General features: G+C 46.9%; 1 protein-coding gene across 9 annotated transcripts in view; it reads right to left on the bottom strand.

Moving 5' to 3' along the window:
• DAPK2 (death associated protein kinase 2) overlaps nt 1–17,240 on the bottom strand; it is a 135,848-nt gene that overhangs the window by 30,494 nt on the left and 88,114 nt on the right. For 6 of the 9 annotated variants that reach the window (XR_014058849.1, XM_081507441.1, XM_081507440.1 and 3 more), the window contains exon 4: nt 14,383–14,521. Coding sequence is in view for 7 of the 9 variants with exons in the window: in XM_081507441.1 (XP_081363567.1) it covers nt 14,383–14,521 (139 nt within the window). In the remaining 2 variants the exon portion in view is untranslated. Of the gene's footprint in view, nt 1–14,378; nt 14,522–17,240 lie in introns of all 9 variants that reach the window. The other 3 variants (XR_014058850.1, XM_081507439.1, XM_081507437.1) reach the window with 1 other exon arrangement.

The following is a 17,240-nucleotide window of genomic DNA, read 5'->3' as shown; positions in this document are numbered from 1 at the left end:
GCTTAAATCCCGACACCACCACAAAACATGTTGAACGGAGCTGAGAACTGCAGTGGACACAGCAGACACATATCCCTGGTGGTCCCAAGACTGGGGAGCAGTAGGGATGGGCGCAGGGACCCACAGGAAGGAAGGAGGGACCATCAGAGGTGGAATTCTCCCAGGCAGCACCCTGAGCGGTGAAAAGAATCTTTGCCTCACATCCTCTCCCCTCCGTGGCCCATATTCCGGGGAAAGCAGCCTCTCTGCTGGCTTGTGAGAACCTTCAGGCAAGGCCATGTTTTCTCACCCGAGTCCCATCTGTCCCCTGTCCTGTCTCAATAACCTCATACATAGCTCCCCTGCTTGGGACACTCCCTGCATAGTCCCTACCCCGAACCTGGCTAATTCCTATTCACATTTCAGGAAAAACAGTACCTCCTCCAGAAAGCCTCCCCACACTCACCACCTCCCAGTTTCCATCACAGCCTGCACTTCCTCTACTTCAGTGCTTCTCCCACTGCCTCGAGCTTGTCAGTGTACTGACCTGTCTTCTCCACTGGACTAAGAGCTTCCTGAGGGTCTCAGTCTTCCCAACTACCCAAAGCGTGGCTTAGAGCCTGGACCCACCAGGTGCTCCGTAAATGTTCTCTGAGTGAAGACGGGGCCATTTGGTACCTTCAGGGTGCACATTACCAGGTCCAGAATGCCATCTCTACCCCATCCTTTACTCTGGCTCTTCCTTTTGCCTTGAATGCCTTTCCTACCCTTCATCACACTTTCAGAGCCAGGCCGCCATCTCTGCCTCCTTTTATTTCCTTACTTTTCAATGAAGCACACCCTGACCTTGTGCTTTAAGCCCTCTGAGCTGATCATGCTTACGAGCAAGCAGCCCTAGTTGCAGACTCTTTTGCATTGTGATGCACCTTTCCTGGGCAGTAGCCCCTCTGGGAAAATTCGAATCAGTTTTAAGGTTCCTGGCACCCTCTCTGATGTCTTGCATCGTGGATGTTTCATAAAATTCTGCGGATGCGAAGTGAAGGAACTGGGAGCCCGGGCCCTTCCCTTTCTTTGCCATGGAGGCTCTTCACCACTAGGGGTGCCCGAGAGCACACCTCCCCTCAGGACAGCCACAGGGCTGAGTCAGGAAGGAAAAGAGACTGACTCAAGAACGGCCCCAGGGGTAGTCGGAGGGCAGCAAAAAGGCAGTATGGTCTAAGCTTCTTCGAGTCTACCCTCCCCAAACTGCATAGGATAGTGGGAAAGAGCCTAGGCTTGGGTATTGGGAAATCCCAGTTCAGCTCCACCACCAAAGGCTGTGTGAGCTTAAGCAGGCTTTTCCTCTCTGGATGATATCTGAAGCTCCTTCAAGCTCTAGGCTCTGTGACTGCAGAGTGACACAACCTCCCAAACTGGCTGGGCCAGTTCCCACTCCTCTGGGCCCCAAAGCAGGACCTGCAAAGGTTCAGGTCTCCTGGCCCCAGGTCAGGAAGGAAGAGCAGACAGTGCAGCCAGACTGCCCTCTGGGGCAGTACAAAGCTATCTCCACTCCCTCACTCCTGTCATTCTCCTCCAGCTTTATTTACTTCAACCAAACACCTCACCCATACACCTGACGTAACTTCCAAAGCATGGCTGGAGGAAGGGATCACATTCCCATAGGTGCTGCCACTGCCAAGCCCAGGGCTCATGGAGCAGCCTCAGGAGGTGAAATCTTCCCCCTCCATTAAAACAAACCCACCAGCTCAGCCCACAGGACAAGCAGCTGCTGGCCAATGTGTCTTTTAGCAACCCAGTGGATCTGGCCAGAGGTGCCTGGCCTGGTGCCAACTGGAAGCTTATCCTCCAGGGGGATCCACGTCAGGGGACCCCTACCAGCCTGGTACAGCATGTCTAAGAGTCCCTGAAGGATGAGGGCAGCCTCGGGGAGGTAGAAGGGGCTATGCAGTAAGATGCCAAAGGCCAGAGCTTAGAATCAGGCAGGTCCGCGGTCAAATTCCACCTCTACCACTCACAGTGAAACCTGGGCAAAGTCTCTGGACCTCTTGGAGCCTTGGTTTCTCATCTGTAAAATGGGAACACCTACTGTGGCACAGTGTTGCTCTGAGGATTCAGAGAGACGGTCCACACAAGGAGCGGTGCCCAGTGAGATTTCAGAGTAGGGTGATTATGTTTGTTCTCTCCCTCCTGGGCTGTAGCAGTGACAACAGTCATCCCTGGGGACTTTACTGAATCTGCTGAATCTGAAAAACATGCCCTTCGTAGACCTGCCCCCTCTCCTACTCATCATCTGCTTCCCTCCCCACATCGCATTTCACCCCCAGACTCACAATGCTTGGGGCCCTAAGGGACCTCAGACACCATTTAGTCCCTGCCTGCTGCAGAGCTGCCCAGAGAGGTCAAGAAACTGCCAGGACACCGAGCAAAGAACAGAGCCCAAGTCAGCTGACCCCCGGGCTGCTGTCCTCTTCAGGTGCCCACATGGTCTGCCCATCATCGGGCGAGGTGCTCAGCTCAGCAGAGCAGGAGCCAAGCCAGGTCTGTTAGGGGGACGAGGAAGCTGCCAAGGAACCTTCATCAGAAATGCCAAGCACGGTCCCAGGTTACTCAGGAAGTGCTGGGCAACCTGAGAAAGCAAGGCCGCTAGCTGCCAGGCCTCTGTGAGCAGGTTTCCATGGCACTGCAGCAAACTCTCTGCCCCCCACATGCCCCACCCCCGGCACACTGTAGATGAGACCGCAGACAGCCCCTGCCCACCAGACTCCAGTGCCCCCAGGCCCAAGCCCGTCTTCATTTGGCATTCAAGGCCCTCCCACCTCTGGCCAGCATACCCTCTGCTACATCCTGGCAGATTTTCATCACCCCCACCCCAACCTGCGAGACTGCGTTTCTGACAAGCTTCTTCTCCCCTGCTCGCCACCCAGCTCCAACATTTCCCTATTGGAACCTCTCCTGTGACAACCCCCATGCCTCCCACCCCCATCAACATACACAGCTAGTTGTTCCACCCAAGGGCCTGCATGTTATGTGGACATGCCTCTAGCAGCGAACCAACTACACTACAATTGCCCCTTACATTTCCTCTCCCCAGTATCCTGAGGCCCCACAGGGAGGATGAGGGCTTCATCTCTCTTTTCCATCACTCTACCCAAGAGTGGCTGCCATGTAGTAGGTGCTCAGGAATAACTGATGGGATGCAGGTATGAATGAACCAATGCAGTCACATGCACATCTCTTCCACAACCTGTTTTTAGGGATTCAACGTAGATAGAGACTTAGAACCTGGGTTTGAATGCCAGTTTTGCCATTTACCAGCAGCCTAACACTGGGCAAGTTACTTAAGCTCTATCAGCCTCAGACTTTTCACTTATAAATTAGGAATAACCAAAAACCTACCTCAAGAGGGTTACTAACAGGATCAAATAAGGCATATAAAGTGGCCTGCTGCTGTTGTTGTTCAGTCACTAAGTCGTGTCTGACTCTTTGTGACCCCATGGACTGCAGCATACTGGGCCTCCCTGTCCTTCACTACCTCCTGGAGTTTGCTCAAACTCATGTCCACTGAGTCAGTGATGCCATCCAACCATCTCATCCTCTGTTGCCCCTTTCTCCTCTTGCTCCCAACCTTTCCCAGCATCAGGGTCTTTTCCAAAGAGTTAGCTCTTCACATCAAGTGGCCGAAGAATTGGACCTTCAGCTTCAGCATTGGTCCTTCCAATGAATATTCAGGGTTGATTTCCTTTAGGATTGACTGGCTTGATCTCCTTGCTATACAAAGGAATCTCAAGAGTCTTCTCCAGCACCACAGTTCAAAAGCATCAATTCTTCAGTCCTCAGCCTTATTTATGGTCCAACTCTCACATCTGTACATGACTACTGGAAAAACCATAGCTTTGACTATACAGACCTTTGTCTGCAAAGTGATGTCTTTGCTTTTTAATATGCTCTCTGGGTTTGTCATAGTTTTTCTGCCAAGGAGCAAGTATCTTTTAATTTCATGGCTGCAGTCACTGTCAGCAGTGACTTTGGAGCACAAGAAAATGAAATCTGTCACTGTTACCACTTTTTCTCCATCTATTTGCCATGAAGTGATGGGACCGGATGCCATGATCTTAGTTTTCTGAATGTTGAGCTTTAAGCCAACTTTTTCACTCTCCTCTTTCACCTTCATCAAGAGGCTCTTTAGTTTCTCTTCACTTTCTGCCATTAGGGTGGTATCATCTGCATATCTGAGGTTACTGATATTTCTCCCAGCAATCTTGATTCTGGCTTGTGCTTCATCCAGCCTAGTATTTCACATGATGTACTCTGCATATAAGTTAACTAAGCAGGGTGACAATATACAGCCTTGACATAGTCCTTTCCCAATTTAGAACCAGTCTGTTGTTCCATGTCGAGTTCTAACTGTTGCTTCTTGTGCTGCATACAGGTTTCTCAGGAGGCAGGTAAGGTGGTCTGGCATTTCCTTCCCTTTAAGAAATTTCCACAGTTTGTTGTGATTCACACAAAGGCTTTAGCACAGTCAATGAAGCACAAGTAGATGTTTTTTGGAATTCCCTTGCTTTTTCTATGATCCGGCAGATGTTGGCAATTTGACCTCTGGTTCTCTGGTCTGTGCCATACGACAACTAGCATTTGCCATGAGTTGTCCCCACACATCACCTTATTAGATTCTCAAGGCCATCAAGCTATGGATGCCCAGTGCCTCCATCTAGGCAGTGAGGAATCTGGGTCTCAATTCAGGCATTCTGAGCCCCAAGCTGTGCTTTGGGGGCCCCATCTGAGCTAGCTACCCACTGGAATCTACTGGAGACTGTGTTAAAAAGACCAAACCAATTAAATCAACTCACTGGGAGTGAGGCTCCAGAATTGGTTTTCTAAAGCAAGTTCTGCAAGGAAGTCAAAATCAGAGTGCCCAGTGTTTGGGGAACCAACATTTGAGAAGGCCCTCTCTTAGACAAACTGGGTTTGAACTCCACTTCTGCCCCAGGCTAGCTGTGTGACCTTAGCAATAGACTCACCTCTCTGATCTTTGGCCCCTCATCTGAAGGAATATTAACATGGTCACGGGTTCTCAGGAGGCACAAGAAAGCCCTAAGAGCCCTTGAGCAACCTCTCCTTTCTCTACAATGGCCATGACCATGGAACCTTCCTCATAGGGTCTGTCATGTGGATTAAAGGAGTAAATAAACAGAAGCAGAGGACTCAGAGATGAGCCTGCATGTTCATACAGCCCTTCATAAATGTTGGCCGCCTATTACTGTTACACCACTGTTGTTACCACAGCAATCAGCCTGCATATAGCACTGTCTTGTTTACAAAATGCTTTCACCTCCAGGGTCTCAGAGAGCTTGGGGTGGGCTAAAGCTGGTGCCTATTGGCTCATGAGAGACTGCTGTTAAATTTGCAGGAATTTTGTGAACCAGGTATTAAACTGAGCCGTGTAAGAATATTATTTTAATATTAAAAATTAAATTATGGAAATATGTTTAATTAAATATATTTAAAACACTTAAAACTTATTGCTTCTAATTTCTACTATATTTTATTATCTTTCATGTTCTTGAAGTTATTTAATGCCTTTTATCTCTGAATAGAGATCATAGCATGTTATTACATCATGATATGTTACTGCACCTCTCTTCCCAGCTCTAGTCAGTGTCAGCAATATTGCTACCTTGAAATCGGCCACAATGGGTGTATTTACACCACAGAAATTGGCAGACACTACAAATCAGGACTTGAATTCTTGATTATAGACTTAGTGCTAAAGATCACTTAATAAGAGATTAAACTTATGTGTGCTGTGTCTATAGCTATTATTTTGTGCTAGCAGAGAAAACTGAGGATATATTTTTCAATATTCAGAAATTATTATCCAATTCAGCAAAGAAGCCACTCACATCATTGAAGTTGTGAAGTTCCAATGCACAAGCAATATTCATTGCTTCACTTTCACTTTACTTATTAACATAAACAAAAATACCAACCAACAATCCTGTAGAAAACTACACTCATCTGTCTACTGCATCCATAGGTTGGCTACAGATACAACTAATGAAAAGTGTTCTGTGAGAATCAATTTATTTTGTGAAGTTAACAAAATAAAATGTTATATATTTTATACTTGTAAATTATATTATAAACCTTTATATCAGTAGAATTTTTAGTAATCTAGTGTGTGTGTACATATATTTGTTTACCGGAGTCCAGCTATCAGCAGAAAATCACTGCACAGAATCTGAATAGACTAAATTACTGTTTGTGTTTCCCAGGTGAGGAAACTGAGGATCAGAGAAGTTAGGTAATAACTGATTCAAGGACACACGACTAACAGGTGGTGCTGCCAAGTTTTCACTCAGGTATTTTAGTGCCAAGATACCTGCTGTCTGCACCACCCTTCGCCACTTCCAGAATCAGATTCTTTCACTCCTAATGAGATCAGCTCAGAGGGAAAGCTGATGGTAGAGATGTGAATGGAACCTAAAAGGTACTATTTGAACACATGATACTTCAGTGGAGGTCAGGCCTGGGCAGGTCACCCATTCCCTGGGAATCTGCCCAGCCTATTGGCTGGAACACACCACCTTATTCGTTCCCCCTTTGAATGTCTCTATGCCCACCTCCTTTTATGAATCCCTTTGGAGGAAAAAGAGGAATAGGGAGAAATGTGGCCTCATAGAGAGGCTAGTTAAAATTCACAGCCAGCACGTGTAACAAGTCTTGGAGTTTCCAGGGCCCTTTCAGAAATACTGACCTCTCCCTGGCCCCTCACTCCTCTCCCGGGTGAGGAATTGAGGGGCAATATTTTCTCCACTTTCAAGGCCAGGAAAGGTCAGTCCATGACCTGCCCAATATCCCCTAGCAGAGCTGAGACTCATAGCAGACTCTACCCACAATCCCCTTCTCTTTCTGCTTCCCACGTGGCCTCTTGCTGTATCTTATAAGAAGCAGTTGGTTGGTTTAATGCTCCCCATTTACCACCATATTTCAACTCTTTCAAAAATGACTCTCCATAGTTGAATTTCTGCTACATTTTGTTTAATTCCTCAGTCGTTTAGGAGCTCAGTGCCCTCACTTCACTTCTCCTCAGATCACTCTAGGATGGCCTCATAGTAGTTGATGAAGCAGCCAACATGCCTTCCTAAGGGTCCGGGCTTCCAGGCTGACACCTGGGGCTGAGATGAAGAGCTCATGGGGGCACATGTGGAGGCTGGGCACAAACTAAGCTTTGAGTATGAGGACCAGTAAACAAGGTCCACCCTCAGAACACACCCAATGGTTAAGGAAATCAGGAGAGACTTACATAGAAGCCTCAAGAGCAAAGTAAATCATTACAGAGCAAATGTGTGGTGCTTGAGTTGAATACAGAGTGAAAAGAGCAGGAGAGAAAATTGTAAAAGTTGTGCATTACAACTCCTTCTTATACACACACACACACACACACACACACACACACACACACACACACACACACACACACACACACACACACACACACACACTGTTCATAAAAAGCTGGAGAAGATACACCAAAAGTTAATAGTGATTATTTTGGAGTAGGGAGTCTGTAGGTAGCTTCTTTGTATGTTTCTGTATTTTCTATGACTTATCACTTTTTATAACAGTATAAACAACCATCAATTTCATTCAAAAGATGCTTATGGAGTACCTTTGGTTCACCTCTTTCCCACATTCTTATCATTACCTCCAACTGGCTCACTCTCTCCTATTTATTCTCTCTCCTGTACCAGGAGAATTTTCTTTCTAAATCAGAAATAGAATAATGTTTCTCTACCAACTAAAGGTCTTCCACAAACCATTGTTAATTTTCTTAAGTGTAATAATGGCATTGTGGGTTGGTAGGAGACTGAATTTAATCTTGAGAGATGCTTATTGAAGTATTTAGAGTGAAGGGTCAATATAGCTACAATTTCTTTCAAATTATACCATGATTTTAAAAATTACATATATTTTAATACTTATTTTTTAATTTCTATTAAATATATTTTAGACATATGTATACATAATGCTTTTGCACTGCACTTTGCCTTTCAGTTGTGTCCGACTCTTTACAACCCCATGGACTGTAGTCCACCAGATTCCTCCGTCCATGGGGATTCTTCAGGCGAGTATACTGGAGTGGGTTGCCATGCCCTCCTCCAGGGGATCTTCCCAACCCAGGGATAGAACCCAGATCTCCCACACTGCGGGTGGATTCTTTACCCACTGAGCCACCAGGAAAACCCAATGATGCTTTTATATAAATATAAGTATAAAAATATATTTTTCTGTTTTAAAGAAAGAGGTAAAGCAAATGTGGCCAAATGTTGAATGGAGAAGGAAGGCATAACGGTGACAGTTGTATTCTTTCAGTTTCTTCAAATGCTTTGAAATATTTTCATAATAAAAAAAAAAAATTTACAAGAAAGAGTTCCATGGCTGTGACTGCTTATACAAACTTCTTGGTCTGCCCTAAACCTTTACAATCTCACCCTAACCTATCTTGACAGTCAAAACTGCCAAGTCTTGGACTTCTCTGGTGGTTCAGTGGTTGAGCATCTGCCTGCCAATGTGGGGGACACAGATTCGATCCCTGGTCTGGCAAGACCCCACAGGCTGCAGAGCAACTAAGCCTATGCACCACAACTAATGAGCCCACAAGTTGCAACTACTGAAGCCCACACGCTTAGAGCCTGTGCTCCACAACAAGAGAAGCCACTGCAATGAGAAGAAGCTCATGCACCACAACTAGAGAGTAGCCCCTGCTTGCTGCAACTAGAGAAAGCCTATGCGTAGCAACAAAGACCCAGCACAGTCAAACATAAATCAATAAAAAATTTTTTAAAAACTGCCAAGTCTCACCAATGTGCTTTTGTTTATATTTATTTATAAATGCTCCAAGGTTTTAGTATGGAAATCATCTTACTCTTGTAAGATCTACTTTCAAATGCATGCACATTTTATAGCAATTAACAGAGCACAGATTGATTTTTTAAGTATGAGGAATAATCTATTAGAGAGAAAAAACAATGTGTTACATCTGTTTAGATGAAAAATTAACTGTGCAAAGGATAAATTTATGGCACAGCATAGACGTTTGGATTAACTATGAGTAAAAAGGCATAATGCAAGCAAGTAAGAAATTTTCCCTGTTAGAATCTGGTGAAATAAAAGCTGGTGACACTCAGCTTTGCTTAGTGTCTCCTCACTGGCTAAGTTCAAGTACTGTGTGTTAATCACTCAATCATGTCCGACTCTGCGACCCCATGGACTGTAGCCCACCAGGCTCCTCTGTACATGGAATTCTCCAGGCAATAATACTGGAGTGGGTTGCCATTCCCTTCTCCAGAAGTTCAAGTACTAACCCTGTCATTTGATACCTGTGTGATCTTGGACAAGTTATTCAACCTCTTTTAATCTCAAGTGCTTTATGTATAAAAAGTAAAAATACCTTGTACCACAGTGGGTAGCCATGAGAATCAAATGAGAGATGTGTAAGCATGCTGTATTCTAGAAAGTACCATGTACATTTAAAGCATTGTTAGTGGGAATTCCCTGGTGGTCCAGAGGTTTGGACTTGCCACTTCCATTACAGGGGCCCAGGTTCAATCCCCAGTCAGGGAACTAAGATCCTACAAGCCATATAACATGGCCAAAATAAATAAATATAAACACAAGCACATTGGTGAAATTCAAATAAGTTCTACTAAGCTGAACTGACCTGAACTGAACTAGCTTCCCAGGTGGCACTAGTGGTAAAGAACCCTCCTGCCAATGTAGGAGACTTAAGAGATGTGGGTTCGATCCCTGAGTTGGGAGGAACCCCTGGAGAAGGAAATGGCACCCACGCCAGTATTCTTGCCTGGAGAATCCCATGGACAGAGCAGCCTGGTGGGCTACAGTCCATAGGATTGCAAAGAGTCGGACATGACCGAAGTGACTTTGCATGCACGCACGCATAGTATCACTCTTATGAAAGCTTGATGAACAGAACCAACACATCCTGAACATACGAACAGCTCAAAGGATGATCAGGGCATAGAGGAATTTGGATTGTTGGAGTATCTTGCTCAGGAATTCACTCCTCCTAGAGTCGGACATGACTGAGCGACTGAACTGAACACTGTTTATGTAAATCAAAAAGTCCCTTCAGAGTTCTGGGTTCCTGGTTCGCATACAATTTCATTCAGTTCTCATGGTGTGTTCTTCTTGCTTAAAATACACATCAGATCTGAGAACCACCTTCCATTTCTGAATTCTGAGGTTGGCTATGGGGAAGTATGGGGGAGACACACCCATACTCAGAGGGGAAACTCCCAAATCCAAAAGACACAGAAAACCACATAGAAACACCCTCTGCAAGGCCTTTATTGGTATGGGGTCACATACCAGGGTGAAGTTCCTGGGTGGTGTTGAGCCACATTTTCTGGTATCCATCCTCCAAATGGTATCTTGGGTGCTACCCAGGACGAGGGGCAGTAAGCCCAGTGTCATGCCCACCTGCACCGCTCTACCTACTCAGGCCGGCAGGCCTGTTTGCAGTGGATTTGTAACACGCGTCAAGGTGGTGTTCATCCTGCATAGGCAGAGAGCTTACCCCTTGGAAGTGAGTGTCTCTTGGTGAGAGTCATGGTTAGCTTTTATTTCAGATGGCCTCGCCACCAGTCTCACTGCGGCCATCTTCCCATAGAGGGTGGGTTCTTGTGAGACAGGTGTTATATCTTATTGATGTTTGTCACCCTGCCCTTAATGAATAATACAATAGTCCCTCAATAAATGTCACATCATGGAACTGAAAACTGCCCACAACTTCTTCTGCCTTTTCCAGATGCTATCCATGCGTGCATCTGTCTTACTAAAGCATATATTCCTTCATTCACTCATTCATCCAACACTGAGTAACTCATGTGTCAGGTACTGCACTAGAGACAAGAGCAGAAAGTCATGCACGGGGATAAATGCTCCCAGCGGACGTCTGTACAAGGGGAAAGAGAAGTGAGGAAGCAGCTTAGCTCTTCATTATGCTCTGGGAGGTGGCAAGGCATGGGAAAGGCTTCCCAGAGGAAATGGCATTTCTGTTGGGCCTGGAGGACGAGCAGGAAGTCCGCGGGCAGAGAAAAGGAAGACTAGTAGCTTCCTGGAGGTGAACAGCATGAACAGAGCGGGGGAGGGGAGACAGGACATTTATCTGTCATCTTGGTGCCTGGGGCTCCTGTTTTGGAGTGGGGAAAGGGGAATGAGGCCAGAACTGGGGCTCAGGCAGTACAAGACAGGCCTGAATGCCATGCTGAGAATGGGTTCATTTGTCCTATGGGTGACAAGGATCCATCACAGATTTCCAGACAATAACATGTCATGATCTGTTTTCACCAAGACTGTTTACTGTACATCAATCTTTCCATTCATCTGCTCTCTGCCACAAGGCTGGGAGTATATCATAGGCAGGAATAGAGTCTCACCGTCCCTGGTACTAGCACAATGGCTGACATGGGAGGAGAGGTCATGCCAATTCCAAAGGCCGGCCAGAGAGCTGACCCTCCTCCATCACCTGCTCCTTCCAGCTGGAAGGTGAGTGTGGAGAACAGCTCATGAGCAGGGGCGTGGAGATAACATGGTGACTGAATTCATGGGGCGGCCAAGCTAGCCTGACTCACTTGGCAAGAAGTAACAGAATACAAGAGGAGGGGAAGGCCGAGAGCCCTCATGGAGAAGGAAAACCAGCAAGAGAAATGTGTTCATATAAAATGAATTGTATATGGTGAGAAACAACATGGAATCAGGAAGTCCCCTCTAAGTCACCAGCTGGAACTTCTGCACGAGCCCCTCTAGCTGGCAGAAGTTCCAGCCAAGGGGAACATTCTGGCTCCAGGAAGTATCTAGCCCATCATGAGGTAATCCCACTGAGTTCCAGCTACTCATCACTTCTGAACTTGCCCAGCTGGGCCTGGGCCAAGGGACCCATGGGTGGGGAGTCAGAAGGCTCAGAGTCCATATGCTAAGGATAAGAGGCAGGGTGGGGGTTACCAGCATCCTCACCCTACGTGCATCCAGGAGAAACCCAGACTGTCTCCATGTTGTGGAAAACATCCAGATTGAGCCCAGGAGCCAGACAAGATCCCCCACCAGCAACCCCACCTAACAATCAAGCTCAGCTCTCTGCTGAGCAACTTCAAACTGCACTGCTGCTGCTGCTGCTAAGTCGCTTCAGTCGTGTCCGACTCTGTGCGACCCCATAGACGGCAGCCCACCAGGCTCCGCCGTCCCTGGGATTCTCCAGGCAAGAACACCGGAGTGGGTTGCCATTTCCTTCTCCAATGCATGAAAGTGAAAAGTGAAAGTGAAGTCGCTCAGTTGTGTCCGACTCTTCGCAACCCCATGGACTGCAGCCTACCAGGCTCCTCCGTCCGTGGGATTTTCCAGGCAAGAGGACTGGAGTGGGTTGCCATTGCCTACTCCGACTATTACAGAGCACCTATCTAGTATTCAGCACTTAATCCTGCTTCTGTCTCATTTCTACAACTCTGACAGCTAAGTATTATCATTTGTGTTAAAGGACCCCATATAGACCTCCTGGAGCCAGAAAAGATACAGAAAATAAGTCAACTATCCACAGCATTATCAGGAAGAAGTCATAGGTGAATCCAGGTAGCCCTTTCCTGCTTGGTGTATTATCATCCTGAGGTCCAAAGGCCAGCCCAGGCCACACACTCCTTGTTGACCCTGACTTGTACTCTGTGACACCCGAGCAAGACTCTGCAAGATGTCTTCTATTGGAGTAATTCAAAATACTGTGACAATTAGACTAAGGAGGGGAGGCTCACAGCAAGTCACCCCACAGGGCAGGGTAAAAACTGGGCTGGAATCCACGTGTGGGATATGAGCCCATGCCCTGGTGCAGCCGCTGAGACCTCAGGCACGCCAAACCCTCTCTGGGCTGGACCCGCAGCCAGCGCTTGGGCATCATCCTGGACTCTGCCCTCCCCCTCATTTCCCACATCTAATTAGGTACCTAATCAATCTTCAGAGCAACCTTAAAAGATCTTGAATCCATCCCTCCTCAAATTAATTTGGCACTTGCCACATCTCACTCAGATTAATGCCCCCATTCTATCTGTGCTCCCAGTCAGAGGGATCTTTCTGAAATATACATCTGCTCTCTTCACCTCCCTGGTCACCTGGTCCCATATCTCTAAGAGAAAAGTTCAAATTCCTTGGCTTAGCTCCCATACCCTGAGTCTGCCTCCTGCTCTCCCCCAGGTTCTCCAATCAGCGCATTCAACCTTTGCCTGAACTACCCTGAATGCTATTTCAGGACCACATACCTGCTTGACCTCTCTTCCTTAGAAGGCCCTTCCCCTCTGATAATCCTTCAAAATTCAACTCGAATACCACCTCTTCCAAGAAGTCCTCTTAGACACCAGAGTCTGACTTAGATGCTTTCTTATTTAGATGCCCCGCCCCCATGTACTTCCCCCTATCACAGCACTTAGAGTTATTGATCTCTCTTTTCTGATTCCTGTACAAGTTCCTGGAAAAGAGGAACTAAGCTCAGAGAAGTCCTGAATTGATTTTGTACCTGTAGCAACACCCAAGCACTCAGCACAATGGTGAAACACCACAGGAGTTTCTGCATAGCAAAATGAGTGGGTCGCCTCCCCAGTAAGTGGGTCCCCCTGATCACAGGTTGGAGGATCTTTATGCTTCACCTGTCTGTAAAGGTTCAACAATCTATGAAACTGAGCTCAGCTTCTATGGGAACCAATCCTTTGACTCTGACCGCACTCTTGCTTTGTGAAGTCCTTTGTGGTCACAGTGAACTTTCTCGACCCTGAACGTCTGTGACCACAAATGACCAGTGGCCCCTGGAAGCAGTTTCATGACTACAGGAAGGGGTGGGGTGGGGGAACACAGCCAGCGGTCACTGGGCTCTAAGATTTCCAACCTCTGGTCAAGGGATGCTGGTTGCTGTGCTGGGTCCAGGGTGCCAGGCAACCTCAGCATTACTCGTCTGAATGCGTCTAGTTCTGCTGGCTTGGGAGTGAGCTCTTGGTTACTGAAAAAGTTCACTCTTGTAAAATGGGTTTGGTGTCACATTTCCTGTCCTTGGCTCACTTATTTAAAAATTACACCCCAAGTGCTCCCTGAAAGAGATAAGGTATCTGTAGTCTGATTCAGAAGCTTCTTGCCATCAGCCCCTATATGAATAAAACCTGATCTCTGGAATGAAACTCAGGACAGGGACACTCCTGAGCCATCACTTCTTTTCCAGGAGCTCAGAATCTTCAACTCTAAGATGAGGGAGGAAGGTCAAGTGAGTGCTGACCCCTCCTGGCAATGACATTTGGAGAGACTGGGGCCATTCTTCCTGAACTGACTCTTTTCCCTTCCCCTGTCACTGACCTTGAGATCAAAGTGAGCGATTTTCTTGGCATGAAGGTAGTTCACCCCTTCCAGGATCTGCTTAATGAAGCTGGTGGCCTCCTCCTCACTCAGGGATTCCTTCTGGGCCAGGAAGTCGAAGAGCTCTCCTCCAGACACTCTGCAAGACACCAGCAGAGAGCGCCCAGGCCCAGTCAGCCCCGTGTGCCAGAAGCCCAAGCCCATGCCCCTGCCCCTGCCCCCAGGCACCCTGCGGGGCAGAACCCCCTCACTCAACTCTCGGGCTCAGTCCAGCCAGCACAGGGACTGATTTTGCTACTACTTCTATTTGCTGTGTTCCTCCCTTTGGATCACAAGAGACAGAACCCTTAGGTGACAGCAAGAGGGCCTCTGCTAACACTATAAGCTCAGGTCCCTGGCTACCCTGGGTGTTCCCCTCCCGCCATACGACTGAGGTGACCAAGGACAGAAACAAGTGCTATGTGGGATGACAAAGAGGAGCATATGCTGGGCCAGAAAATGAAGACTTGGTTTCCAGTCCAGCCCTGCTACTGGCTTTGGACAACTCCCTGCCCTGACTCCTCTAGGCAGGCCTCAGTTTCCTCACCTGCAAAATGGGCAGACTGACCATGATGGTTCCCAAAGCCCCTTTCTGTGACTTTATAGAAGGCATGACCTCTTCAAAGGCATGTCCCTACCTTAACCATCAAGATCCATCCTTTATATTCATCTTTAAACACTCTAAAATACTGCTTTTGTCCTCACACTCCACTTTCCAGCACGTTATGGTTGCTGTGGCAGGAAGAGAGACCAACAGAGCAAAAAGAATCTCCCCTGTAAAGACTAGTTTATAGTTTTACCTGAATTTGGGATTTAGGGTTGCCAGATAAAATGGGAGATTTTTATTTGCTAAATCTGGCAGTCCTGCTGGGCTTATTTGGCCTCTGACACATGCTGAGGTATCCAGCTGGCATGCACATCTCAGGAGCTGGGACATAGTCAATGCTCACCCCAGGAAAAGATCTCAGGAAGGGATCAGGGGCAGGGGATCCAGGAACTCAGGATCACCTGGAAAACTTGTTTAACATGCGCATTTTCAGGTCCTACCACAGACCCTACCAAATTAGGTTCTGCAGCAGCAAAGCCTCAGAACCTGTATTTTTGTAATAATAGCAGCATAATAATGGTAATTGATAGTCATTGAATACTTGGAGCATTATGTATACTTTTTGCACATTATCTCGTTTAATCATCACAACACCCTATGAGCTAAAGTTATTTTGCTATCTCACAGTTGAAGAGATAGGCTCAGAGAGGTTAAGTCACTTGTCCAAGGTCAAACAGTCAGTAAGTGGTAGAATCAAGATTCAAACCCAAGCAGAATGACTCTCAACCACTATACCATAAGAGACCTCAAATGATTTTCACATGGCTTCTGACCATTTTGGGAATCGTTTACACCCTGTCACCTAGTCCATCCTAATGAAAGAGGCTCAAAATCTTTTTTCCTTTCTTTAAAAATATCCATACATGGACCCACTCATCAATCTTAGCATCATGAAAAACAGAACAACTGGACGTGACATGATACAATAGGGAATACACAGCAATACTTACAAAGTATTACAACTTGAAAAATTGAAACTAAATCTTAGCTTAAGCATCTTGTTATAAAATCACTGCTGATGAGAAAAGGAAAACTCAAAGCCACCCCAAACGCTGGGCTATCCTCTGACATCCCCATCCAGCTGCATGAGTGCCCTCTCACCCTGGGCTCTCAATGTCCGGCTGGTTCTCTCCCCAGCTATATTACCTTTTGCTCTCACAGCACTGTGTGCAAGAAAGACATTCAAGAGAAGGTGGACAAATAAAAGAACAAAGGAAAAAAATAAGACATTTAAAATAGCAACACAGTGAGACTTCCCTGGCAGTCCAGTGGTTAAGACTCTGCGCTTGCAATGCAGGGGGTATGGGTTCCATTCCCACAAGCTTCAAGGTGCAGCCAAAAAATAAAAAAATAAAACTTAAAAATAAAAGAAAACATTAATATGGCACAGAATAGTCTATATCATAGAGAAGTGAAACCTTTCCATTTGCAAGACACCTGTTGGAGTCCTTTGCAAATTTTCCAATCCACAATGCCCCTTGGGAACACACAGGACCCAGCCCAGCCTTTGTTCTCATACTTGCATCCTTGCTGGGTCCTGCAAGGCTGTGACCTCAGGCGTATACTGCCCTTCCTACCTTACACTGAATGCTGCATAAAGGTAAAAGAATATCATGATAATGGAGATGTGTCCTGTCACCCAAAGTTACTGATGTAAAGGCCCTGGCTGGGTGAGGACTCTGGGGGGCAGTAATCGGCTGCTCTACCTGAAAGTGTGATCTTGGCAAGAGACCCGGACGGACATGGTCTCCTTTGGATGAAGAGAGGAACAGCTATGGTGGCCCTTAGAATTGCCCCTAGAGACTTGGAAAGTGGGAGGCTGATGAGCCTGCTGGGATGACTGTCCCAGCCCTGACACCCAGGCTGGGAACACTCGCATCAATTCTCAGGCATGTCTTCTCAAGGCTATCAAGAAGCCTGGGTTTTGTTTAAACCCAACTGTTACCCTCACAATGTAGTTTCTCCCCAGAGCTTCTCAGCTTCAACGCCTCTGCCCTGGAGTCACCCCCCTCCACCCAAGCTTCTCTCCTCTCACATCTCTAAACAATTTAACTTAGAGAGGAAAAGAAAAACCTAACAGCCTGGCCTCTGCTCTGCTCCCAGTCCCCAGGACTCAATGCACCCACTGAGGTATCACTTTCCACCAGCCTGGAGTCAAGGGGGACCCAGAGCTGTCAGGAGCCTGGGATGGGAGGGCTGCCCAAACCTCCCA

This window comes from Giraffa tippelskirchi, chromosome 7, assembly GCF_054371585.1.
Source record: "Giraffa tippelskirchi isolate mGirTip1 chromosome 7, T2T-mGirTip1v1.2.pri, whole genome shotgun sequence".
Lineage (NCBI taxonomy): Eukaryota > Metazoa > Chordata > Mammalia > Artiodactyla > Giraffidae > Giraffa > Giraffa tippelskirchi.
This window is presented reverse-complemented; position numbering and strand designations above follow the sequence as displayed.